Raw genomic sequence first — 27,359 nt, 5'->3', positions numbered from 1 at the left:
TACATGCAATTACTTTTTCACTTTTATTGAACGCGTTTTTGTTTTTCATTTTCTATAAGACATTGTCGTGTGTGAAACAATAATACAAATATTTTTAGCGATTACGCTCGTCTGATTGATGAATTTTTAATTTAGAGAAATTTACCTTAGCTATATTGATATGAAAAATGAGTGCATACCAATGTCATATGTTTGATTTGAATAGAATTTATTATCATGTACGTTTTATAAATTTATACCGTTTTGCTAAGCTGTGAACACGCGCCGAAAAGAGACAGGTGCATATCAAATAATGAGAGAGATAGCGAGAGGGGTTTCAAACCTGTAAAAGAAAGGAAAAGGGAGCTAGTGTTTTATTATAGAACAGGTGTTACACATTCTCTAAGTGTGTAATTAATCAAATAATATTTAATATGTACATATGTACTACGAAATAAAAACTGTATAAAAATATTAAATTGTATCATAAAAATGTTATTTAAATTTAATAATTATAAATAATACATTACTCGATGGTGTTTTGTCTTGCCTACGTATTAAATTAGGGTACTTCCCCTTTTATATAAAAACGCAGACAAGAAACAGGAAATCTTGAATCGTCCATTTCCTGTGACTTCCTACAGCACGTATTTTACAATACCTTTGTACTAAAGACGCTATTTCACAAAAGCAACGTATAATAAAACAAAAAATTAAAATGCATGGTACAGATACTTTTAATGTTGATGTGTATTGTATAATAAACTTGGTGTATTTCCTGATATTCAAACTAATTTGGAATTATGTAATATAGAATTCAAATGTCAACGAAAAGACTAATAGAAGAGAAAGATAAAATTGATTTATTGACTGGTTAAATTTTGGATTTAAAAAATAACAATAAAGAAAGTGTTTCGTGCCTACAATGGTACTCTTAATTATTTTACTTATCAGTAACAATATATTGATTTACTTCTAATTATAAAATCCAAGTGCTCTCTGTATACATATATGTGTGTATTTTTAACATATTTTATTTCAGCAATTTAGTATGTCTTCATACAACTACAATAATATTTATAGTTGTCACTTTGAACAAATTGTAGTATAGTTTAACACTTGCCGCCAGAGAAATGTAATAATAATAGAAGGACCCTTACGAATAAATAATTGTTGTCAGTATTACGCGGTACGTCTTTATAAATACGCTACAACGCACGGAATACAATCGGGTCAATTTACCTATAAAAATGTATCAAATGTTGTTTATTGTGTGTTTTTGAATGTATGTATTGTGCAATTTTTACCGATGCTTGTCCATCTTGCGAGTAATATAAACAAACAGAGATGTTTTTATCGGACATACATATGTACGTCGAGCATCAAGCATCAAATACGACTGATGCTAAAATTATTTAGAATTGTCTGTAGACAATCGTTACTTGACAACAATATGACGCCTAAATCCACTTCTATTAATATAACATTTCTCTGCTTGCCGCACTGTGATTTTATTTTATTTTTCCAAATATACTGAGTACAGGATCTTCATATTTTATGTATTCTTCGACAAAACCTCTATGATTTCAATTATGCCATTACGAAATAACAACTTTGATCAATATCAACAGAAATAATTACTTTAGCGGGAAGCTCTTCGTATAGGGTTACCAATTGTCATGGACAAAAAAAGAGAACATACGTATACAAAATATTTTGAAAATATATTATATGTATATATGTATGTATATACATTTTTATTTCGTTACATGAAAGTTCATTAAATTTTCAAGATTTGTATAAATTTTGACAAAAATTATATGAATTTTTAGATTAAATAACGGGTTTCCGGAAACTTTTGATTTTTAACAACAGGTTTCCGAAAACCCATGGAAACCATTAGGGTAACATCACTGGCTATTTTACTTTCATAATAATCGGAACACATGAAAAGTGCCCTTTAAAATTAATTGTTGAATTTAATCATCTTCATTCTCACTCTCAATTTCACCATCCCTGTTGCTATATTTATTAACACCGCTAATTTGGTGCAAACATTTCTCATTTTCTTTTATTTCTTTATAAAATTCTTAATATGAAATATTTTTGTAATTATATACTACGCTTAAAATACCCCGGACAATGGAAATTTTCAACTTATTTTTTTTTCTTTAGTCCACTGTCCGCTGATCATGGAAAATATTCTAGTAAAAGTAAATACTCAGTGTTGCCAGGATGCCTCGTCTCTCCTCTCACGTTATATCTTGTTAAAAAGAGGTTTGTAAAAAGAGAACATGTTCTCTTTAAAAGAGACCTGTTGGCAACCCTACCTTCGTACAATAATAATAATTACAATAATAAATCTCGCATATTTTAACTTAATCCAGTTAAAAAACATTTTTAACTGGATGCTTAGAGTCCAGCACAGTGGCTAATTATATTTTAGCACTGTAAGACAAGTGTAAATAAGTTCAAATGAAAAACAATATGACAAGTCTATAATGTAGTACCATATAAGTATCTATGTAGATCTTGCTAAATTCAATAGCAATGATGAAAACAGTCGAGCATTTGAACTACTGGTTTTTCCTACTGCGACAATCCTTATGTGCCTTCATTCATCTTACTTGCCTTAAACGGATTCCACCGGCGAAGAATAATAGATAATGGTACCATTGTACAGTGGTCGCAGTTCATAAATATTCATGAACGGTTTATTACAATCAGTTCTGCGGAAAGAAAAGACTTACCCGCTCCGGAACGTGACGTCATCCCTTACAGTCATTCAATTTTCACCTCCATCTCCTGCCTAATAATAACTGCTAAATTCGCAACATAAACTAATATTTATTCATTCAGTTTATCACTGTTGAATTTGTATACCTGCTGTGTCGACGCATATTTGCATATCGATGAACGAACGTTCGGTATTTGACGATGGTAGCATTTAGTATGTTTTATAATAAAAACATTGAATTAAACTTTTTTTTAATTAAATTGAAAAATAAGCATCATTTAAAAATGAGATTAAGTTAGATACAAAAATCAAAAAAAATATTTTTCATATCAACTAAGTTATAATTTATAATTATAGTCTCATTTATCGTTTCATATATGATAGATGATCAATTTTATTTAATACTAATCACATTAATGAATGCGATAAAATAAATGTACACATGCTAGCAGTATGGCTCGGTGATTGTGTTTATGTTTAGCACCGAGAGGTTCCGGGTTCGATCCCATGCTAATCTGTAATACTGCTGGCCAGACTTGGATATTTGTGACTCCAAGTCGATCGGTCGTTTCTTATCAGAATTTGCCAATTTATCTGATTTCACTGTTGAAACGGTTCCTCAAATTGATAAAAATCATCCTACCCCAAAGAAATGTTATTAATAGAAGTGGCTTTAAGCGTCATATTTAGCATCAGTCGTATTTGATGCTTGGTGCTCGACATACATATGTCCGATAAAAACTACTCTGTTTATAAGATGGGAAAGCATCGGTAAAAATTGCACAATGCATTCAAAAACACACAATAAACAACATGGAATCAGAGAAATGTAATATTAATAGAAGTGGCTTTAGGTGTTCTTTTGTTGTCAAGTGACATTCTGTCCACGGACAGATCTAAATAATTTTAGCATCAGTCGTATTTGACGCTTGGTGCTCGTCGTAGGTCCAATAAAAACTTCTCTGTTTGTTTATATTACTCGCCAGATGGGCAAGCATCGGTAAAAATTGCACAATACATTCAAAAACACACAATAAACAACATGGGATACATTTTTATAAGTAAATTGATCCGATTGTATTCCGTGCGATGTAGCGTATTTATAGAGACGTACCGCGTAAAATTAACAACAATTATTTATTCGTAAGGGCCCCTCTATTATTATTACATGTCTCTGCATGGAATACATTTTTATAAGTAAATTGATCCGATTGTATTACGTGCGTATTTATAAAGACGTACCGCATAATATTAACAATTATTTATTCGTAAGGGCCCTTCTATTATTATTACATTTCTCCGTCCTACCCGCTATGTCACAAATATTTGAACAGTAGTTAGACTACTATTCAATAATCCATATATGTCGCAATGGATTAATTAATTGTTAATTTCGTGTGCTTCAGCCTCTCGAAATACAGCGATTTATGTAATAAAAAAACTGCAATGTTTGTAATTAATTGTCTAAGAGGAGCATTGGGGTCTACCTGTAAGACCTTCCTGGTATATATCTATGTAAAATAAAATAAAATGTACATCAGACATGTGATCCATTTGGTTCTATATAATAATTAGCATGTCAACATCCATTGTGATCTATTGTAATTCAATCGTTGTATAAACATAGACAGTCTACGTCTATCAGCCGAAATAATTATGGCAATAAACTAATAATCATGTATGGCTGAATAGGAATGCGTATGATTGATTCGGTGGAATTCCGTCAACTCGTCTCGAGGACAAAAATAGTACAAAATGGCAAGTGTTTTACAGAAACCTGTTCATTGACTAATTTATATTGACACTTTTCGTTTGAGTGGTTTTTGCGCAGTAGAGCGCAAATCCAAACGAAACGCTTCCTCTTGTATAACATTATGCTAATTGTATACCCAGCTTGTATTATATTATGTCCTTTCGGTAGTGGCATCCTGCATTTTCTTCAACAGGAAGGACAAGACCCTATTCGAGGGTCCTTATTTTTATATAAAATGGTCTTCTATGCAAAATAGTGCTATAAAAATGGCCATGATAATTCAATATGAGCGGAAATATGTGGTACATACAGACAAAAAAAACTCAATAGTACACATTATTTATCCATCAGTTCAAATCACCGAGTCAAAAATACAATGAACATGGGCGCATCATCAATATTCAAAGATGCACTCAATTATTGCAGCAATTTTCTCGCAATTATTGGTACAAAGTTGTCTTTGTAAAAATATTCCACCGGACAGACGGAAATGCTTTTAATTTGTTGTCGGAACATTTGGAAAATTGGTTTGTATTATTAGGCAATGTCATACCGACTCGAATGCTGTGTCAGGTTTATTATAAATCCATTTTAATGCAAAACAAAATTTTCTATTGATAGCTTTGTAATATTTACGCTGAAAGAACACACAAATGTGTTCAAAGCAATTTGTAAAATGTTACACTCATATTGTTTTATTTACGTAATGAAATTAAGCCTCTTAAATTTGATGATCTTTTTGTACAATATAAAAGCAAAATACGTACACATGTTACAGTTCGAGTGTTCATTCCAGTTCGTTCATGAATAGTTGATTCATACACAAACTACTGGTATAAGTGTCAACAGTCAAAAGCTATCATCAAAAATACTCACCGGGTGTTGCATGAAATTTTTGAGATCTCAAAACACCAAGTATTTAAAAGAGAAATCCTATAAAACCATATTACAACGTTGCTATAATTCCGGTTTCCGTTTATTTATAAAATATTAGAAATATTGAGCTTGGAATACAGAAAACAGTTTGTACAAGAACAAATAAGTTCATCCGTGTACACTATAACTAGCCGGATTGGTTGGTGTATGAATAAACGAAATGTACACTTGGTCTGTAACATATAGATATATAGTAAACAGCAGTTGATATACAGTTTGTTTTTAATTGGAGATTTATAGGGATAAGGATTACATCTGTTAGACAAAACTACGTTCAAAGTACATACATATGCATGTGTGGTTTAATTTTCGGTACTTCTTGGTTATACGGGCGCATCAGAGCATCGAGTATAAACAATTAATATAATTAAATTATTTGAGAAACGCTTTTTCGACTTTTGTTTTGATATTGTTCGATAAAACGTGAATCGCTAATTGCGTACTGTCCATAGAAGTAGAATGAATAGAATGGTCATTGTTAACCAAAGTATCGTCTAAAAGCGAGCCATTGAAAAGAGACGGAAAGTCAGAAGAGAGACAAGAGAGAGAGAGAGACGAAGTTTAGCAAACAATGAACAAACTCTGCCACGCAGAGTTTTTGTAGCAACATTTTTGGAGGCTGAGAGCGATTCTATGCATTCTACTTCTATGGTACTGTCACTTTACTAAAACTGTTTGCAACACCTAGAGGACATCCATGCAACTGTCGTGTGTTTGTATGTGTGTATACAGATGCGCCCGTATAACCAATAAGTACCAATTTTTCAAATATATATGTGTTATAATGGATGTTAGGAATAAATGTCTGAAAATTGCAAAAAATAATAAACTTTATTAGAATAATGTAATTTGAAAATTATTAATTAATACCGCATACAAGTCGTAGACATTATCTGATATCAAAATATTTCCATAAACCTTAAGCACATAACAATTTTCGTGTAAAAAAGAAGTTAAATGTAGTCGGCCATAAAATATGCTCCTATAAATAATAAGTTTATTCAGAAATATTAAACTTGACATTATAAAGTAAGACAGTATTTGTAAAATTAAAAAGAAAAAAACAATCTTAAGGAATGTCTTTTATGACATTTGTTAAAGCTTCCTTTGAGAATAATTGAAAAAGACCGTCCGGAGTTAATGTAACAACTTCCACATTATTTTCTGATAGTTTTTCTTCCATTACTTGCTTTAGAATAGTGAGGGCGTTTTTGATCGCCTCGTTGAGGGTCATGGATTTGTGATAAACCTCCTATAAAAAGAGTAATATTTAAAAAAAATCACCATAAACAACAAACTCAAAACGTACGAAACAATATTATACCTGTAAGCTTTGCTGAGCACCTTCGCTACCAGAGCCGATTGCCTTTGCGTGAAACTGCACAAAAGTGCCGCTGGGATCCATGTGGAACAATTGAGGACCCTTTTCATCGATACCTAGAATCATCGAAAACTTTCAGTCAATTTGAATTCCAAATAGTAAACACGATGATATGATAAGAGGTGAACATACCAGCGAATAAGATTGCTACACCGAAGGGTCTGGACATGGCCGTACCGCTATCCTCATCGCTGTCTCCGAACTGTATAGCTAAATTACTAACAGCCTGTGCGCACGATTCTACTGTCATTCTTTCGTCGTATACAAACCAGTGATTTTGACATTCAATACGGGCTCTGTCTAACAACGTTCTGTAAAGCAAATGATATATCATGAATATTAGCTGAACATATGACTCGCAATATATGCATAATATTCAATATACGGGTACAAAAATAAATACATTGTTGGAATACATACAAGATTCGGTTTGAAATATAGGTGAATTCAACAATTTTGATAAGTTTTGTAGTAATTCAATTATTGCTGATTCTGAGATTTATTCATATATTTGCATACCATACAAGTGTATACACTATAACTGGCTTAAAAAACCAATCAAAATAAGCCTTTTTTAATATTTGCAACATTGCGAATCTTTTTAGTATAATAAAATTCTTCAATATGACTGGACATTTGTATAAACTATCTCCTATACAGTGATGTATTTTGAAAATGGTACTTTTTCAATAGTTTCTCGTTATTTTCTTGAATGTTAATATCATTCCAATTAATTCAGCAGAAAGAAGAATATCTATCTGAAAGCTATTGAGTATTTTTGTCCAGTCTACGTATGTATATTTAAATTCCAGACCAAGTCACATTTAAATCTAGTACTACAAGTACTGACCGAAGATTAGAGTAACAAATTATAGACGTATGTTAAGTCTAAGTATCATATATAAAGTAGACCAATTCAATCCAAAATATGTGCATCAAAATAATAATGTTATAACATATACAGAATTCGATTGATACAAAAGTTCTACAAGCATTTAAAGGTAAATATATACTTATACAAAGCATACCTGGAATCGGCCATCAAGCCTGACACGGCACAAGCGATGTGAGCATCAACTTGCACAATCTTTTCAATAGTCGTAGGCTCCATCAACGGTGATGTGATTCTTTTCTCAACGGCCAACACCACACCTTCAGATGTAGATATACCGATGGCTGTTGATCCGAGTTTGATAGCTTCGATGGCATATTCGATCTGGAAAAGACGTCCTTCTGGGCTGAACGTGTTGACGCCACGGTCATACTCGGAACGTGTCAAGAACATCTACAATGAACACAAACCCTTAAAAAGTTATATACTGAGATATGGATTTCATAACAGTGGTTGTATCAGGCGAAATGAGAAGCAATGGTTGAGGTTATGTTTTGACGGGGAATACATCGGAAAAAGGGGGGGAGAAGCGCTAAGTGAGACTCCGCCTCCATTTGGGGACTCTACTAAGCCTCCAAATTACCCTGTATGAGATTTTAACTGGGATATTTACCTTTGAAAAGTGCCGGCTCAGACGATCCTGCGAGTCACCGCGTCCAGTCAAGACACTTGTGGCCTTAGGTTTGTATTTCGTCGACCATATTAAATCACTATATTACTTGCATTTATTTATGCATGTAATCTGGTGGAATTATTTTACATTCTAAACAGAATTAGGCAGTGAAAATTAAAATACTGCTTGAAAACTGATTAAATTAATTTTATTTTGAATTCAAACATGAAAATTTAGCATAATTAATTAAAAATTCCAGTATTCAGTAAATATGCACTCTAAAAGCTTAGTCAACCTTACTATAATGCTCTGGATTGATTCAGCCAAAGAAGATGTTCCAAATTTGAGAAAAAAAAATTAAAAAGCAAAATTGTAAAAGGGTATTATATCATGTATTATATTTCTTTTCCCTTCTTACTTTTTTCCATTTTCTTTTCAAAAAGATCTAGTGCATAGGTGGGGTAATTATTTTTATTTGTTTTTGAACCATTAAATATAAATAAATTTAGAATAAAGGTCTGTTCATACCTAGTCAGCACGTACCGACTTCAGCAGGTATCCGGCCGTACGAAAAGTATTCTTTAGTACATTTTGTATGGGTACATTCATACTAACCGTCACGTTTACGCCACGGTAGGCTTACAGCAGTACCCGACATTTCCTGTTCATACCTTACAGCAACATCCGTCAACGCATCGTATCCGTTTTTTTGGCCATCGTGGAAATATACACGCGAATTACGTGCCATGAGTCTGCCGCTTTGCTGTTTTGGACCAATTATCGATAGTGACAGTTGATAGCTGTTTAATATTTCGACATGGTTTTGGCGCAAATATTTAAAAAAAAAAAAATTTTTTTACGGAAATATTTAAAAAAATTTTGTCCATCATCCACAAGCTCCTTATACAGTGTCCAAAACTCTCCTTCGGTTTTTCTATTTTTTAAAATGGGATGCACATCAAAACGCCTCCGTGCTTTTTTGTTGCCTTCTTGAGCTTCTTCTTCCAACAACAGCGCGATTATACATAATTTTTCGTTCAATAAACGTCGAAACATTTTTGCTGACTTGTATTCTGACGCGTAGCTACGAATGCACGTGTATGCATTCATATTGCAAGTACTCGTCAATACAACGTAAGCAATATTGCGCCGTATCGTCATGGCCTGTAATGTATAAGTAAGCCGATTTTGCCTTGCACTCGGCCAAATTGCTGTAAGCGTGACGTGACCGCGACGTGTAGGTAGATATGAATAGAAATGTAATAAAATGAAATATTTGAAACGTAGTCGTGCAGTGCTGTTAAGTATGAACAGACCTTAATTGTGTTAATAATTAAAGGTGTTGTGGGGACTTCACATGCTTGGACTTGTATTGCCATCCTGCGTGTTAGTAAAGGTTCAAATATGTTGATAGATCCCACATAACATTCTTATTTCACTATTCCATTGTTTTAGTCTGTCGCTCCTCATAATATATACAAAGAACAAAAAAAAACACTAAATAATCCTCATATACATATATAGGGGATGGGGATGGAACGAACGAGACGACTGGCTTGTTAATGCACGTTGGTTTATTATGACGGCCGAAGACGAAATGATAGTAACAACTCTGAACGCGGCGGAGTTGGTCCCAACTCGCAGGAAGATGACCGAACTCGACCATGTCATATAGCAAGCCGCAACACATGCATAGATGAACAAAATAATGGTTCAGTGAATATTCCACACAAAGTTATCTCGCACACGTTACTATAATCTCGATCACGGAACAACTGGCACCCGAAAATTCCTTCCACTAACGAGAGTTTGAGTGCCAGATATTCCATATTCGTGATTTTTGTAGCAACGATTGTCATGTGCACGATCACAATATGCAAAATAATCCGATTACCCTTAATAATATGGGGGATGAACGAATGAGACGCCTGGCATGTTGATGCACGTGCTTTATTATTCATAGCTGAAGGCAGAGTGAGGTAGCTACTCTGAACACAGCCGAGTTGGTCCCCACTCGCAGGAAGGTGACCAAACTCGACCATGTCGTATAGCGAGCCGCCACAATAATATGCAAATGGATATTGAACCTTTTTTTAGCAATACAAATATGCGACTTTCAAAATTAGGACTTCTCGAAACTGCGCCACTATTCAGTGCAATGTAATGCATTTTCCCGAGAACCATTACATACTATTACAATACGCTGATAATTACTACACTACCACCAGTGGCGGCTCGTCTATATGGGCTGCAGGGCTACAGCCCTCCCAAAATAGTAAAAATGCATGCTATTTTTGCCGTCCATATGGGCTACAGGCTGCAGACCTCCCAGTATAGTACATATGCATGCTATTTTTGTCTGAATTTGATCATCGGTATGGTCAACGAGCTACTACAGCCCGATTAAGCTCTGCAGCCTCCCCTTTATGAATTCTCACGAGCCGCCACTGACTACTACACTCATTATTTAAATCCACTTCAAGCATATGATACGGTTAAGTGGAGGGGGGGGGGGAGAAGTATAATTATATTGTAACAGCTTCACTTTGATGGACATCTACTTCCAACTATTTACATTGTTTACAGATAAGATAACAAATCACGAAAAGTAGTAACAAAGTGTGCATAAATGGCGACGGGTGGTGTAGTACAAAGTGGTTTGTAGTGGTGGTGCAGATCTGTCATTGCGAGTAGCAGCTGATGAGCTGGTGGTATTCGCGCGAGGGCGGCGGCTCCGCAGCTGGAGAATCGTTCGACTCCTTGCTGCGGCAATTGCTGCCTGAAATTCCCCTCCGCCTCGATCTGCCCCTCTCCCTGCAGCTGCAGCTGCCTCAATTCGACGACTTCCACCTGCTGCTCCTCAAGACATTCCTTGTCATACTCTTCATCACCCTCCTGCTCATATTCCTCTCTTGGAAACTTTACGGGAAGAAAATATCGGAGCGGTTTATGAGACCCCGTAAGTTAAAGTCGTCATCGCTCTTACTTTAACCTCTCTACCTTTGATTTTCATAATTTCAAGAAAAAATTCTATTTTAAATATTTATTTCTAATTTATCAAATATGTAAGGTTGCATAACTCAAAATTAGCTTATGTCGGATACTTACCCGCTGAAGAGTCAGTATTTCCTCTAATATATTTTCTATAGACTATATACTGATGCTATATTCTTCTTTAAGCTCATAAATGGTTTCCTTGATTGTTCTGATTTACTGAATAAGGTTAATTTCAGAATCCCAGTTCGGTACTCTAGACGCGTTGCACTCTTTTCACTTGATCCTTTCAATACTAATTCCCAAAAATATTTTTATCTGCAGCGCGTTTATCGTATGTTTAACGGAGAGCTGAATGAGGTTGATCTATTTGGTATTTCCCTACATCAATTCAGGTCTAACATCAAAAGAATCTTGACCGATTGATTCATTTCTTCTCCTATTCTATTTTTTCAATATTTCCAATATTTTTATACTTTAGTTTAGTTATGTAATGTGCTATTTAATCATATTATAGCTTTCATTCTTTTCCTTTTCATTTGTTTATTTTGTATTTACCTTTTTCATTTGTTTTATATTTGTAAATTTCAATTTCTTCTTATATTCTATTTTATAACCTTTTCCAAATATTTTAATACTATAGTTTAATTATGCAATGTTCTACATATTTTGTCATGCCTTTATTCTTTACTTTTTAATTTGTTTTCCTTATATTTATCTTTTTCATTTTTGTAAAAATCTATTATTGAACTCGGATGTTACATATATTATTTATTTACTATTTGTTTTTTTTATACATATCTATGTACATCCTGTCTGTTGATTTTTCAATTAATAAAATAAAATAAAAATAAACCAGGTTGCCGGTTGTTGGTAGAGGAAGTATGTGTACTGGAGAGATTCTGGTGTCTATAAAAAGTCGGTAAAATTTTAGCGAAGCTATTTATTTTTTAGTACAAGTGTAAGTTTTGTAAACGCGTGGCATTATGTGTCGTGAGTTCGACGTGGCTGGTTGAATTGAACTCTACCGAGCTGCAGAGTATACTGATGATTGGTTGAGTAAAAATTTAGAAGCACGTCTGCTGTGCGGGTATTTAAATATTCAAAAACGTTCATAATCTGGTGTAGAGGGGTAACGTGCCACGTGTTGAGGTCGTTCTTTGTTCTTGATTTTTTGTTGCTCAAATATTTGATTCGAAAAAGGTTGGTTTTAATGGTTTCCAGTTACGCTTGATCTGCGGTAAGCTTTGATATTTATAATTCCCTACAAATCCCATCTTTATTAGGATAGTCTGATTAGAATGCAATCAAATTTTATAACATTCACTTTCTGCAAGTTCTTTCTTTATAATAATTAACTTCAAACCGTTTTCTCTTATAAAAGGAGATGAAATTAGTATTTTTGTATGATTTTCTTTTCAGCGACATCCAAAGCCATTCAAGAATTGAAAGAGAGCGTTTCCAGATTGAAGTTACCGAAGGAGCACACGCCACGAATCTAATTTAAAATGGCTGAAAAGATCAAAAAGTTCTTCTCCAGAAAGAAAGCCGACGCCAAATTTAAGCTAGCTGGTCCCGGCCGCAAACTCAACGATGAATCGTCTTCATCCAAACCGGCTTCGAACCCTAATGCATACAAACCACTTCCGAGGAAAGATCTCTCGCAGGAAAGCCGTCTCGCTGCACAGGCAGCTCTGATGAGACTCAACGAGAAGAAAAGAGACAACCCAACGTTCAATACTTCTATATCGGCGATCAAAGTAAAAATTTTAAACAATTTAGATACATAATATAATGTTCATTATACATATACTTATGTATGTCTTCTTATTATTCAGGCTCAAGTGAAGAAAGAACTTGAGATAGAAAGAAAGAATGAAGCCGAAAATGTTCCGGTAGATGCTCCTCAGCCGAATCGAGAAGTTTCATTAGAAGCATCACCTCATCTTGCCGTCACCGGAGTGTATTTCAAGTAAGTCAATATGTACTGTTACTATACTAGTGAAAGTACCTACATATGTACATTGCTCTGTTTCGGCTAAAATTCATATGCATATAATAAATTAACTGATTTATTAACCAAAATTTTCTACTGTGGTTGAACACTAGAATATAAATAAATAGATAAATCTATTATTTTTATATTGTATGTGTAAATAGACAATTAATAGATAAAAGAAAGATAATGATGTACTGTTTTATTTGTAATGTGATGTTATATATTTCAGGTGCTTCTACGATAATGAGATATTACCGAAAGATGAGTGGAAGAAAAAAATCAGAAAGATACTGTACGAGCAACTTGAAAGTGGCGAAATAGCTGATTATTTGATAGCTTGCTGTATTATAAAGTCTTGTAATAAAGGCGGAGAAAAGGTGCGACGATAAAAATAGTGTATTCATCGTGTGTAATAGGATGACTAATAAGTTGATTTGTTTTTAGATCGAATCGTGTGTAGAAATTCTGTGTAAATATTTAGACAATATTATCTCAAATCCAACCGAAGAGAAGTACCGCAAAATACGCATGACGAATAGGTAATATTTTCGTTTGCATTTGATGAAAATTTAAATCGTTACACTTTTGCGTGAACGTATCGATATTTTTCAACAGAATATTCTGCGAGAAGGTACAAGGCGTTGATGGAGCTTTGGAATTACTCAGAGGAGCTGGTTTTAAAGAGCAGACGATTCCGAATGCGGATAATACTAGTGAAGAAAAATATTTAGTGTTCGATAAGGATATTACCGATTCGATGGATACTTTAACTGTATGAAATGATTCATTCATATTGTATATTTTAAATGTAATCTATTGATATTTGCTTGTATGTACATATGTATTTGCTTCTTTGCAGTTGATAGTGGACGCACTACAAACAACGGAACCGATCACTTTAGAATTAGATAGGAATCTGCAAGTATTGTCTCCATCGCAAGCCGCTAGCAGGATGGATCTGCCGCCTGATTTCTATGCGATATCTCCTGAAGAAATTAAACGGGAACATCAATTAAGGTTGAATTCATTTTTATATTTGTTTGTATTGAGTTATATATAGATTTGTATTGAGTGCTTGTATGTATGTATGTGGTGATAGATCTGTGAATATCGTTCTGCAATAAGGATCCAACCCACTCGATATTATATCTTCTGCGATATTTTTCAATGCCTTCGAGGGCTGGACAGCAGCGCCTTGTCCATACAAACGTACTATACTTCTCCCTTCCTCAATTATGGCACTAGAGAAATTATTTTTTAATATGCTATGGATATCCACCATTGGGGTGCATCTATCGTTTTATTTTTTTGATTAATTATTTTTTATAGGAGCTAGGAGCCGCCAAACATCTATAAAATCGCCTCTTTTTTACACCCACGAAACGAGTCCAGCGTGCTTATTTAACGATCGATTTTTAAAAAAATACGCCGACAGATGCACAGAAAGTATCTTTCTCATACCGTAGATGAAATTTTTTTAAAAATTGGTCCAGCTTTGGAGGAGAAAATAGGAGAATACGAAACCTCGATTTTGTCAATTTAAAATACGTTTTATCTGGTCGAAGCGCAACTGTCGCATTCACTCAATATATATATTGATATATATATATTGTCGCATTCACTCAATATATACATACACTCAATATATATATATCGAAGAAAGGAACGGTAACAAAATTAAGGTTTCGGGTGTACAGCCCTCTTAATTTAAGATTTTAAAAAAAAAGCCGAAAATATTACTTAACTTCATTGGATCCTTTTTTGCTGATCTGTTTTGATACAAATATATAGTTCATAGGATTCTAGGCTAATTCTTTGAAATCAATCGGTCGAAGTGAATTACTCGAATGGCAATTTATCGAAGCACAAGTCGTTCGATAGACACATTTTTCGATCAACAAAATCTTCGAATGACAAATTGTTCGAATATTAATTATTAAGTTGATAGATATATAGAACTTTTGTATTGATAATTTCATGTTTATTTAAAACAACCTTGTATAACTTTATTAATTCCCTAACGCTACATGGTTTATTGCTTTTTTATATAATAATTTTATATGTAAATATGTACAATTAATGGTTGCTATATAATACACGTAAGTATAAAATATAATATGTAGCTACAAAAAAAAAAAAAATGTTGATATCGCGTCGAAAAATAACTTTATTATTAAACACATTACCACTGGCTTGAAACTTGGCAATAATACGCATTCAAACAATGTGTCATTTGATGAATTGCGATTCGAAAAATGTCTCTAGGACAACTCCGTTTCAAAAAAACGTCATTCGTAGAATAGCGTTCAGTGACATACTTCATAGTGGTGCGAAATGGCAAGTCAGAATGTGAATAGTCCAAAAATCTCATTTTTTCGTTTCTTGTCTTATAGGCTGGTAATCATCCATCTTTTTTATTTTGTTTGGAGAAACCCTTTAAATATTTCTATTTAACCATTATTTGGCTCTTAATCCATAATCTTGAATAAAAATCATTAGCTTAAGCAACCTTTTTCATATTCTCACAGGCCCTGGTTGGGAATCACCACTCCAAATGTACCTAACTATACTTAATTTAAGACACAATGAATCTTATGGCACGGCATGCCTAGGTAGACTCCCACTGTGAATAGGCGTGTGTTATATCATTATTAATTCGTACGATTATTTCGACATGTTTCTCCAACATTCCTACAAATATGGGAATCACCATTATCGATCACTGTCAATACAAAGATAAAATATTACCGAAAACACGCCAGGGGGTGACCTTTAGCCTGGATCGCCATAGCATAGATCAGGCGTGCTATGGCGATCTAAAAATAAAACACGTGCTGCGTATCACTGTGTCTGCGCCCTTCATTTAATGATGTCGTGTCCTATACATTTTTTTCGGTTCCGCGACAAAACGCCCATGGACATTTTACTCACAGATAAAACGCTCACGCAAAAGGGTTCACTATTGTCAACTTTTTTTTGCCCTAGCTTTGTAGGACAATAGTAAACCCTTTTTCTTGTGAAATCGAAACTCTACCCCCGAAGACTAGACATAACACTCACGGACATTATATTCACAGATAAAACGCTTACGCTCACATTATTTAATAATAATTTCGTGAACGTTTTATCGGTGAATATAATATAATAGAGCTATATGTCGTTGAGTGATATGTTGTGACACCGTTTTTTTTTCCGTCCTTTTATATTTACTTATAAGTACTTACATAAACATTGAAATTATAGGACTGAAGCAATGGAAAAAAGTCTCATGCTGCGCACCAAAGCTATGAGAGAAAAAGACGAACTGCGCGAATTTAGAAAATACAGATACGCCGTTCTGAGGATACGGTTTCCGGACGGCATCCTCCTGCAGGTACAATAATCTCACAATTCTACAAAATCAAGAGACAATATCAAACGAACTAAAATTTTAAACTATTCTCAGGGAACATTCTCCGTGTACGAAAAGCTCGCCGAGGTGTACTCCTTCGTCAGTGAAAATCTCGAGCACGAAGGTCTACCGTTTGTTCTGATATCTCCAGGCGGCAACAAACTATCCCTAGACGACGACTCGGACAGGACGCTGATCGACTTGCGATTGGTGCCAGCGACCATGCTGATCTTCGCTTGGGATCCAAGCGTCGCCGAAGAGATCGATAAGTCGGAGCAGCGCGACGTCTATCTGAAGCCTGAGGTCATGATACTGATGCCTCAAGCGTAATAGCGCCGACCGCCACTGTCGTTTTATATTGTTGCTTACATTCACTGTTAATCGCATTCTAATTTATCATCATCAGACTGTTAACGTTCACCATGCGCCTAGACACATTTTGCACGCCTCGTCTAATCATCATCACTCGACATTTTTGTCATATCTACACGCGAATCTTGACGTTTTCATTACATTCCTGTCAATGTACGCCATCGCTGCTTTTCAAAGCACCATGTTTATTGTTATCACTTAACCAAATATATACATACATACGTAGGAATTGATTTCATCATAAATTGTTCCTTCATTTAAAATATACATAGATACATACATGTGTATGAATATTTTCAAGTATTGTTTGAAAATATAATTTTTATATGATTAAAAAATGCATTTAAATTAAACGTGAAAAAAAAAATTCAAATGTTTTAGACTATTGTAATTTTTATCATTCAATAAAAATAAAACATTAAAAAAAGGGAATTATTTTTTACATTATTTCCATTATTTACAATGTAATTAAAAATACGTATATGGCATAAATTTTTAAGTCGATCTAGCGTTTGCTTCATTGGACACTGCTAGACCAGGATTGTTTTGTATGGTGACGGATTTGGTGCAATCATTGGTCTTGTAGATTCCGACTAATCTGTTGGCCAGCTCGAACATGTTGTACCGCAGAGAGATGATGATGAATTGAGCGTTCTTTGTCCTTTCCTGAAATATTATACATAACACATGTACATTTATAAATATATATTTATTGATGCAATGAAACAAACCGAGTTTTAATTAGTCTAACCTTGATATAGTTGGCGACTATAGAGACGTTCTTGAAATCGAGAGCTGCATCAATTTCGTCCATGACGTAAAGCGGCGTCGGCTTGTAGTAGTGAAGGGCGAAGACCAGAGCCAGGGAACTGAGCGTCTTTTCACCACCGGAAAGGTTTGATATGGTCTTCCAGGACTTGTTCGGTGGACGGACGCTAAAATTTCAATATAAAACTGTATTACATTCAAAAATAGATGGTAGTTGTTAACTATTTATTAATTACAATCGTTACCTGAATACGATTCCTTCTGTGAACGGATCCAAAGAATCGACCAGCTCCAACTCGGCATCACCGCCTAATGTAATCATCTGATACATCTCTTTAAGCTTCGCCGTTATCGTATTAAACCCGGCTAAGAATTCGTTATGCCGTTTCTTGCGAAGCTCGTCGTGAATATTGCGAGCTTCGTTACGTTTATTTGTGATCTCTTCTAATTCATTAGCTCGTTGTAGATATGATTCTTCTTTTGCTTTATATTCCTAAAAAAATTAACAATATATTTTTTTTATAGCAAGAAGTCAGCATAGCTGACGGATCCAATTTTATATTTTTCCATGATGCCATATACAAGTTGCCCCTGAGCGACATCTATGGTATTAAACTTGTACATATATAAATTTATGGATTGTAAATTTTGAAATCATATTCAAATAATGGAGACAGAATCATATTCAAATAGTGGAGGGTAGGATGGTTTTTGCTAATTTGATAAGGAAGCGTTTGAACAATTAATTAGATAACTTAGCAAACTCTGATTGAAAACGATCTGACCAGCAGCTCTACAGATAATACTCGGAATATATTCTTTTCAATCGAGATCAACCCACGGGATCGTACCTGGCAACCTCTGGTTACCTGACAACTCGTTCACAGATTTTCCGTAAACCGATGATGCGCTCCAGGCATTACGTATACGGCCATCTCTTTCTCACCCCGTCTGTTCACCATGATCTTGTTTACTATGCCATTACGTATGCAGCCATCTCTTTCACAGACCGTCTGTTATCGGTGAAAAATTGGTCTGTGAAAGAGATGACTGCATACGTAATGGCGGAGTAAACGAGATCATGGTGAACAGACGGGGTGAGAAAGAGATGGCCGTATACGTAATGCCTGGAGCGCATCATCAGTTTACGGAAAATCTGTGAACGAGTTGTCGTGTCACCGCAACCTCTCGGTGGTTATCCAAATATATAATAGTATTTTATGATTTAAATTTGTTTGTCTATTATTATGATTACCAATATAGCTTGCAAGTTAGGCTTCTGATCGCCGAGTCTCTCCTCTTGGATGGCAACTTTGCTTTGCAGTTCGTCAACTTTGAAACAATCCAATTCTTCAGGAGTGTGTTGGGATAGCGGAGAGGGCGGTTCTTGTCCCGGTATATCCACAGTTTCGAGAAGCAAAGAAGCCAACTAAAATATTGATTCAAAATGAAATCCCATCCTTAGCATTTACTTACAACAAAACTGATTATATAGATGCTAATTAACCTCTCGTTTCCAACTCGGAATCTTGGACTTCAAATCGTCGGCAGCCTTTTCTACTTTGGCTATATTGCTAGTGATTTCCAAGCGATCACTCTTCAGCTTATTCTCTTGTTTAGTCAGTTTTGTAATTTCCTCTTTCAAATCGCCAAATTCTGAATTTCGTTCTGATAGTTGTTCTTCAATCTGATATAATGAATATATATATATTATAGTAAGTAAAATACATAACAGAACTTATGAATATAAATATAAAACTAAAAAAAACATACCTCTTCCAAGCATTTTTGTATTTTGGCTCCATCTAGAGTGAGTTCCTTTTTCTCTTCTTTTATCTTTTTGAGTTTTTCTTCAAGATCGCTTATTTCTTTTTCCATTTGATCGATCTTTTCTGTAGACTTTTTACCATTCCTAATATAAAAATAATAAATAAATAAATGAAAACAATAGAATAACAATATAAATAACACAATAAAACTTACCGTTCGCTAGTTTTGATAGCAACATTGAGCCTAGTTATTTCTTTTTGAACTTTATCAATTCTTTGCACAAGCTCATCAATGCCGGTCTGTAGCTTCTTATATTTTCCACTTCCGGCACTCACTATTTTCTCGTGTATTTCATTAACAATTTTTTCAACCTTAAAATAATGGATTTATAACACTTAAAACAATTAAATTCCTTCAAAAATAACAATAGAAAAAATTGAAAATCACCTTTTCGCAATCCAAATTCGCTTTTTCAAAATACAACTCAAGATCCTTCGTCTTCTTTTCCATGGAAGACTTGTGTTTAAGATCGACAGCACAATTTTTTACTTTATCTGTCTGTTCTTTAATTTGCGTCTAAAAAAACAGTTACATATGTACTACAGCAATCTTATAACACAAAATAAACTGCTAAAATTGTGGGCATCTAAAAAGTAGCTTCTGTTACACGTAGAGGTGAGAGTTCAGGATCAAAATTAAAAGCCAAAGTCGTTCCACAGCATTTATTCTTTGACTCGAGAGGTCCACATAGAACAACCGCTCGCTGAAGAGTCCTTGATCTACCGTGTGTACCTATTTTTAAAAGGCAAAATGCAGAGCACAGCCTTCGCAATCCCTTAAACTACTCTAACATGTCCATTGTCTGGACATATATAAGGCCAATCAGGCTAACCTGGCGTAATTATTGTCTACGCACGAATTAAATTAGGTCCGGACTTCATCTCACGTATACCCACGATATACTTCTAATCCAGTGGTTCTTAACCTGGGTTCGATCGAACCCCAGGGGTTCGGTGAGTCAGTCTCAGGGGTTTGGCGGAGGTCAAGACCAATGGCAATTCGGGTGCCAATTAAGAAGGGTTCGGTGAAACTGGTGGGGGTCACTGTTTTAATCATTGTTGACAATTATTTGGTGCCATATTAGTTCAATAACTATACATGTTTTACTGCGCCGGCAAACTAATGAAGGTATCTAGCTCTGCTTGGGTTAAAACTGGAACAAACTGTCTCCTTTATATGTATTGTACTCTGTAAGAAACACTCACCTTCAATAATGGAATACGCTCTTCTAAGCTTTTACACTCAATAGCAAGTTTATCTTTTTGAAACTTCAGTTCAGAGCACTCTCTAGTGAGTGAAGAAATCTTTTGCTCCAATTCAGGAATCTGAGCTCGCATATCATTCAATCTAAAATTAATTCCATAGTTAAAACATACATACATAGAAAATTATATAAAAAAAAATTCATAAAACTAAAACACACTTTTCTCCAACGCTAACAAGTTCCCTCTCTTGCGCTTGAAGCACGGCAGGATCAACGCTATCATCAATTTGTACTTTTGAACCAATTTTCCCACGTATCACCGTATTTCCACCACCGCTGATAGTACCTAAAAAAAAACATACAACCTTAACCAAAGAAAATCAAATCAAAACGATGTTTAAAATAATAAACCTCACACTAACCGACGACTTCGAAGACTTCGCCACCAAGAGTGACAACTCTATGCCGCTTCCCATGAAAAGAAATCCTCGAAGCTTGGTCAATATCGTTCGCCACCAAAGTATCGTGCAAGGCGTAATAGAATACCGGCTTAATCCTATCATCGGACACGCGAACAAGATCAAACAGTCTCGGAGCATTTTCAGGACTGAAAAAAACCATAATTAGCATATAATACGATGCGATATCGGCAAATACACTTGTAAATCTACTTACAAACTCGTATTTGCGTTGAAATACTGCCGTAAATGCTCCTGCTTTTCGGCAGCGATAAACGTAGCTCTTCCGAGATTGTTCGCTTTCAAAAATTCGATGCATTTTTGAGCAGTGCTCGCCGTGTCAACGACTAAATTATCCAAAGTCGGACAACACGTCGATATCGCAACGTCGTACTTTTGATCTATAGCTCCGAGATCACCCTAAAATTGAAATAAAACGTCAAATCTATTTGTACAGAAGTGCTTCAAATACATACATATGTATATATGAATGCGTACCAGTCGTCCAAATATTCCCGGAATCGCTCCGGTCCGCTTTTGATTCATCAAAGCGTCCAGCATCATGTTCGAGTGTTTATTAGCGCTGAATGCATTCTTCGACTCTTCAACTTGATTTCTAAGATTTCGCATTTTGTTGCTCAATTTTGTCTCGTCTTCTTTCAGTGTGGCGTAAGTGGTTTTTGCCTCTTTCAAGGCGATTTCCTTCTTCGGTAGAATTTTGGTTATATCATTGAATTTGCTGTGGAAAATGTTACGTTGATTATTCTTTACATGAAAAGACAAAACGATTTTGAATAATGATGTATGTATGTATAATGTACGTTTTGTTATCTTGAACTTCATATATGGCGTCTTCCAAAGACTTTTTATAATCTGCCAACTTTTCTTTTTCGCTTTCTTCAGTGCTCATGTATATTTTCAATTCGGACTCGGCTAATTTGAAATTCTTCTTAGTTTCGTCTCTAATTTTAGTGAGTTCAATTAGGCGGGACTGTTCCTTGTCTTTGTGCTCTTGGAGGCCTTTAGTTTCCGAACTGTATATTTAAATATAAATTTTCTTCAACATATTATATTATATGCGTATAATTAATGTAATAATTCAATATATAATAACCTCATAGTCTTCATGAATTCTTTGAGGTCTTCTTCTTGGGTTTCCTTTTCCTCGCTGAGTTTTTCCATCAACTGTTTACATTCTTCAATATCCCGCCTACTTTTTTCTGGAATCTAAAACACACATTCAAATTTAAAACAAAAACAATTGATTACAATAAATAGAAATCGTCTACAACAAATGTAAAAACCTGTTCAAAATTGATCAATTTTCCTTTCTCCTGTTCAAGTACTCCTTCAATATTTTTCTTCCTTTTGGACATTTCTGTTGTATTTGTTTGTAACGTCACATCTTTTGATTTCATCTTCCTGAACGTATCGTTCAACTCCTCTTTCCGTTTTTCCAAATTTTCATATTTTCTGCAAAATAAAATAATATAAAAATCACATTCGTTTAAATTACACACTTAAAAGGAAAAGGCATACACATACTTATTTTTCTCAGTGAGAAATTTGTTTTTTTCGTCTTTTTCACTTCTTACTTCAGTCATATTATCATCGAGTTCTTTCAAAGAATCTTGATACTTTTCTTTGTCTGCTAAAGTCAATTGAACCTTTTTATTCGTAGAGTGTCTAAAATTGAATTCAACATAAATTGTTTGCCATTTTTTTTTAAGAAAACCAAAATATTATACAAAATCTTACATATATTTTTGGAGCAGTGTATTTTTAGCTCTGGTAAAATTGTTTAAAATATTCAATTGCTCCATTGCTTCTTTCATCGGCCCTTCGAGTTTTTGTTTTTCTGCCTCGACAAGTCTAACTCTGTTCAATTTTTCTTTACGAGCTTCAGACAAATCTTCAACGTGAACTGATAATTTTTCAATCGGTTCCTAAATATAAGGAAAAAATGGAACATTAAATAGAATTATCAACCATATAACAAATGTAACAAAAAATATACAAACCTTAAACCTAGAAGTACCAACTATGTCTTCTAAATATTCTAACATACCAGTTTCGTGCTCGTTTTGAGCTTTGGCTTTCATCATTGCAATTTGCTCAACTTCGCCCTGTAAAAAAACACAAAAAAAAACGTTAATGTTAAATCAATAAAGTAATACATTCACACGTCGGTAAAAATTGAAAACATACTTGAAGTATAAGGAAGCGATTGTGAACCAGATCGATTCCGTGCGATTTAAGAACTTTAGCCACTTCTTTGAAATGAACCCGCTTACCGTTCAACATATAAAAAGACGAATTATCTTTAAACGCCGAACGAGCGACGACCAATTCCGTATTTGGTAAAATTTCATATTCATTTTCACCTTCCTGAAACATAAATTGCTGTAACTGTTTGCGCACAATTAACAAATCGTGTGTAAACAAATTTCAAACCATATCAGTAATTTGAACAAAGTGAACTTCCACAGTTGCACTATTTATATGAGGAAACTTGTTTGAAGAATGTAGTAAGACAGATATCTTTTTCGATCGAATTTTAGACGCTCTATATCCGAATACAAACAACATAGAATCAATGACATTGCTTTTCCCACTACCGTTCGGTCCGATAATTGCAGTGAAACTCTAAAATAAATGAAAGCATTGTAAATACAAACACCATATTAAAATGTTCTTATATTAAACGGCGATTACTTTGTGGAAGGGACCAAGAACTTGAGTCCCGGCATAGCTTTTGAAATTGTGATTGACTATTTTCGTTATGATAAGACGAGGGCCTGTATTTTCTGTGGAGAGTGTGGGTTTGGGCGCCGGAGGTATATAAATATCGCCAACTCTGATTCCTCCCTCTTCGTCGTCCGACAAATGATCGAACTCGTCGTCGTCGTTGGCAGCGTTTCTTTTGCTCGGAGCTACATTCGACTTTCTACTAACAGGGGAAACTTTCAATACAGACGGCGTCGAATGTGCAACTTGAGCCAACTCAGTTTCAATGTCTACCTCCATCGCATCATCATCGGATGTTTTCTTATTTGACGTCATCATGCCCTAGAAATTGAAAATAGATTTTAAATTTGCTATTTATTCATCAATGTCTTATTAATGTAGCATTCCCTATTTTTAATATGGAATATTATCTTTTTATTAAATGGGAATTTTAGAAAAACAATTAAGGATATGAGAGATTTCTAATCTAAAACAATACTAAATTTATTATAAATATTATATATTATATTATATATCAAAATATGAATACAGCAATATTTTAATAGTTAACACTGTGCATTGTCTTTGATGAGATTATAATATCATATTTCGAATAAATTTCAATCACATATTTTTGCACAAGCTCTAATCAGGGCCGACAATAGTACGAGCAGCATATTTCAAGTAGAAATGTCAAATATGATAGTGACGTTCATGTTACCTCTAGAGCATTTCTGTCAGATGGTTTAGAGAACGAAAGTTTTATTTGAACAAATGTGGAGCTTGGAGATACAATTTTGTGTACGTAAACAATTAAATGAGCCCGTAAGCAAACGCCGACGAGTGACGGCCGTTGTAGCGCCAACGGCTGCCGCCATCAGTGCTGCCAACGCATTTCACTCGCAGCACCGACATTACGCTTTGGCTGTGTACACACTGAGCGGTTTGTTACTTCGACTTTGGAATGGGATTGGGATGCCCATTCAACCGCTCTTAATATTTTATGATTGTGATTTCACAGCTTGATCTCGAAAATTTGAATCTTTTTATTTTGCACTGTATGTTGATACTACACAAAAAAAAAAAAACGGTTGAATATGTAGGCTAATGGTGGTGTGACTATCTCGAGTCTTCTATAAAACGCGCAATTTGATAAAAATATCGACACGCTTGCTTATTGCTCACTTGCCAAAAACCGCGTGGTTCATAGTGTGTGCTCTTATTATATCTCTAACAAAATTAACTATGCAGTTCAAAGTGCTATGTGTGCAGCTCTGAACTTTCTGTTTTATTTCTTATATTTTTCAGCTCTAGTTTTATTTTCGAATTTAAATAATAAGTCTTGTAGTGAAAGAAAGAAATTTTATTAAAAAATAATTTAATTAGGGTTGTGGGGACCCTACGACATGGTTGAGTCTGTGTTGCTCTCCTGCGAGTTTGCACTGGTCGAGTATGTCGATGGATTCCACTTTATTTCCTTTATTTACACCGGTTATATTAAATAGCCGTGTTTACAACAATACCATCGCTTCATTGCATCCACTATTTATAGGGTGTGTACTTGCAAATTTGTTTATTCAATATATACAGATTTGCTTATTCGCTGTATGTATGAACTTTAATTAAATACATTTTTGCATTAAATATTATCATAAATAGGCTTTTTTTTCTATTTTTTCCATGGTTATTAAACGGAGAAATTCGAATTTTGGACCTCATATCATATGTCCGAGGTATCTTTTTCCGCTAGAAACGAGTTCCTGTCTCTCCCTATACCTCTCATGCCAAAGACATCTTCATTTCATACTTTTTTGGTCCATGGGATTGTGGCGGCTCGCTTATACGACATGGTCGAGTTTGGTTGCCTTCCTGCGAGTGGGGACCAACCCGGCTGGGTTCGGACAGCTGCTACTCACTCTGTCTTCAGCTGTCATATAATAAACACGTGCATTAACATGCCAGTCGTCTCATTCGTTCATCCTCCATACTGGTGACCCCCGACATCGAGCCACGCAGCCTCGATCAATTTCAACATGCCAGTCGTCTCATTCGTTCATCCTCCATACTGGTGACCCCCGACATCGAGCCACGCAGCCTCGATCAATTTCAACATGCCGCTCATCCCTGCCTCGCCGAGTCAGGCGGGAGAAGCTACCCGCCGCGCCCCCATCGCCATCAACAGAGCGCGTCGCGGCCCGCGGGTGACAATAAACGAGCAGACACGGCTACCTACCTACCTACCTACCTACCGACGTCCAGCCACAACGTCGACGACAGGTGCTTTTAAAAAATGGGGGAGCGAATGAGACGACGATCTTGACAGCTGGATGTGGAGTCATGCGCGATCCACTACACATAGAACGGTCATCCAGCACCACAAGACATACACCACCTCAGCACCATCATCATCATCATCATCATCAAGGCCCCGTCCGTCCCCACGAGCGTCGTCACGCCGAGACGGGCGGTAGCGCTACAACACCTCCACGAGCCACAACGACTCACAGTCGAGCTCGGAGTATCATCAACCACATCGATGCCCCTGCCGCCCCCGCCGCCCCACCAACCGACATCAGCCTCGGAAGAGCGGCGCCGCCGCAGCATCGCATCGCGCGACCATCGGACCACCCACCGTCCTGCTCGCGACGTCACCGCCCTCGAATCTACCGACCATTCAGGGCGGTACACCTATGTACACAGCGGATGACCCACGTCAACAATTTTTTTTCTCCCCACGTAATAATTTTTTCTCTTTGTGTAACAATAATTTTTTTCTTTTGTAAAATTTGTTTCTTTGTAATTTTGGTATCGCTGATGCTGGGGGGGGGAGTGATGTGGCGGCTCGCTTATACGACATGGTCGAGTTTGGTTGCCTTCCTGCGAGTGGGGACCAACCCGGCTGGGTTCGGACAGCTGCTACTCACTCTGTCTTCAGCTGTCATATAATAAACACGTGCATTAACATGCCAGTCGTCTCATTCGTTCATCCTCTATAGGATCTTCAGCATACGCTTGTATACCCACATCTCAAAATCTTCGATGCGGCTGATCATCCTGGTCTTCAGAATCCACGTTTCACATCCATGTAGCAACAGTGTCCAGACGTAGCTCTTTGGGAATCTCAAACGCATACGAAGATTGAGATGCTTGTTTGTAAGCGCCGCTTTAATTTATATAAACGCTGTCTAACCATCTCGATGTGGTTCCGTGTGGACCTCTCAAATCGTTAAATAAATGCTGTGAGGTGACTTTGATCTTTCGTTTCGAATCTGAACCCACCCCTATGCAATATTATATTTATGTATTTGCAAAATGATTTGAGAAC

The 27,359-nt window shown here is 35.5% G+C and overlaps 3 protein-coding genes and 1 long non-coding RNA gene across 7 annotated transcripts; 1 reads left to right on the top strand and 3 right to left on the bottom strand.

Moving 5' to 3' along the window:
• Nucleotides 1-4,794: 4,794 nt before the first annotated feature.
• Nucleotides 4,795-8,441, bottom strand: Prosalpha5 (proteasome alpha5 subunit). Of its 2 annotated transcripts, XR_013260657.1 has the most exons (6): nt 8,292-8,441; nt 7,815-8,071; nt 6,919-7,097; nt 6,730-6,842; nt 6,136-6,657; nt 5,612-6,024 (listed from the first exon to the last, which is right to left on the bottom strand). XR_013260657.1 is itself a non-coding variant. In XM_077432181.1 (5 exons), the coding sequence occupies exons 2-5, from the start codon at nt 8,069-8,071 to the stop codon at nt 6,475-6,477; spliced, it is 732 nt and encodes a 243-aa protein (XP_077288307.1). In that variant the 5' UTR covers nt 8,292-8,441; the 3' UTR covers nt 4,795-6,474. The 2 variants fall into 2 exon arrangements, 1 of the variants encoding a protein (XP_077288307.1); XM_077432181.1 differs by having other exon boundaries at nt 4,795-6,657.
• Nucleotides 8,442-11,111: 2,670 nt separating this feature from the next.
• Nucleotides 11,112-17,777, top strand: Gint3 (GDI interacting protein 3). The gene is made up of 9 exons (XM_077432701.1): nt 11,112-11,250; nt 12,708-13,045; nt 13,124-13,257; nt 13,514-13,661; nt 13,729-13,823; nt 13,900-14,056; nt 14,144-14,301; nt 16,528-16,657; nt 16,730-17,777. The coding sequence occupies exons 2-9, from the start codon at nt 12,794-12,796 to the stop codon at nt 17,003-17,005; spliced, it is 1,350 nt and encodes a 449-aa protein (XP_077288827.1). The 5' UTR covers nt 11,112-11,250; nt 12,708-12,793; the 3' UTR covers nt 17,006-17,777.
• On the bottom strand, nt 17,427-25,166 carry glu (structural maintenance of chromosomes 4-like protein gluon). 2 transcript variants are annotated; one of them, XM_077432629.1, is made up of 23 exons: nt 24,756-25,166; nt 24,023-24,376; nt 23,762-23,953; nt 23,516-23,695; nt 23,329-23,433; nt 23,066-23,253; nt 22,853-22,993; nt 22,612-22,780; nt 22,422-22,534; nt 22,129-22,341; nt 21,806-22,046; nt 21,525-21,727; nt 21,272-21,456; nt 21,069-21,195; nt 20,851-20,992; nt 20,033-20,161; nt 19,799-19,956; nt 19,589-19,727; nt 19,323-19,502; nt 19,071-19,244; nt 18,061-18,308; nt 17,799-17,982; nt 17,427-17,713 (listed from the first exon to the last, which is right to left on the bottom strand). In XM_077432629.1, exons 2-23 carry the CDS (start codon nt 24,371-24,373, stop codon nt 17,543-17,545), a joined length of 3,933 nt encoding a protein of 1,310 aa, XP_077288755.1. In that variant the 5' UTR covers nt 24,374-24,376; nt 24,756-25,166; the 3' UTR covers nt 17,427-17,542. The 2 variants fall into 2 exon arrangements, 1 of the variants encoding a protein (XP_077288755.1); XR_013260686.1 differs by having other exon boundaries at nt 17,580-17,713; nt 18,061-18,674; nt 19,001-19,244; nt 24,756-24,919.
• Nucleotides 25,167-25,859: 693 nt separating this feature from the next.
• LOC143913113 (uncharacterized) lies at nt 25,860-27,002 on the bottom strand. 2 transcript variants are annotated; one of them, XR_013260688.1, is made up of 2 exons: nt 26,146-27,002; nt 25,860-26,067 (listed from the first exon to the last, which is right to left on the bottom strand). It is a non-coding gene; the product is annotated as an uncharacterized LOC143913113 (long non-coding RNA). The 2 variants fall into 2 exon arrangements; XR_013260689.1 differs by having other exon boundaries at nt 25,904-26,021; nt 26,101-26,994.
• Nucleotides 27,003-27,359: the final 357 nt, after the last annotated feature.

The sequence above is a fragment of the Arctopsyche grandis genome, chromosome 6, assembly GCF_051622035.1.
Source record: "Arctopsyche grandis isolate Sample6627 chromosome 6, ASM5162203v2, whole genome shotgun sequence".
In the NCBI taxonomy this organism is placed as follows: Eukaryota; Metazoa; Arthropoda; class Insecta; order Trichoptera; family Hydropsychidae; genus Arctopsyche; species Arctopsyche grandis.
This window is presented reverse-complemented; position numbering and strand designations above follow the sequence as displayed.

What these genes read in the sequence shown, in the direction of transcription:
- Gint3 (XM_077432701.1), top strand. Translation starts at nt 12,794, where the DNA reads ATGGCTGAAAAGATCAAAAAGTTCTTCTCCAGAAAGAAAGCCGACGCC. An exon ending in CTTCTATATCGGCGATCAAA is followed by an intron (nt 13,046 to 13,123) that starts GTAAAAATTTTA and finishes CTTATTATTCAG; the next exon opens with GCTCAAGTGAAGAAAGAACT. An exon ending in CGGACGGCATCCTCCTGCAG is followed by an intron (nt 16,658 to 16,729) that starts GTACAATAATCT and finishes AACTATTCTCAG; the next exon opens with GGAACATTCTCCGTGTACGA.
- Prosalpha5 (XM_077432181.1), bottom strand. Translation starts at nt 8,071, where the DNA reads ATGTTCTTGACACGTTCCGAGTATGACCGTGGCGTCAACACGTTCAGC. An exon ending in GGCTTGATGGCCGATTCCAG is followed by an intron (nt 7,098 to 7,814) that starts GTATGCTTTGTA and finishes TTTGCTTTACAG; the next exon opens with AACGTTGTTAGACAGAGCCC. An exon ending in GTGCTCAGCAAAGCTTACAG is followed by an intron (nt 6,658 to 6,729) that starts GTATAATATTGT and finishes CTCTTTTTATAG; the next exon opens with GAGGTTTATCACAAATCCAT.
- glu (XM_077432629.1), bottom strand. Translation starts at nt 24,373, where the DNA reads ATGATGACGTCAAATAAGAAAACATCCGATGATGATGCGATGGAGGTA. An exon ending in CGGGAATATTTGGACGACTG is followed by an intron (nt 21,728 to 21,805) that starts GTACGCATTCAT and finishes TTTCAATTTTAG; the next exon opens with GGTGATCTCGGAGCTATAGA. An exon ending in GCTATCAAAACTAGCGAACG is followed by an intron (nt 19,728 to 19,798) that starts GTAAGTTTTATT and finishes TTTTTATATTAG; the next exon opens with GAATGGTAAAAAGTCTACAG.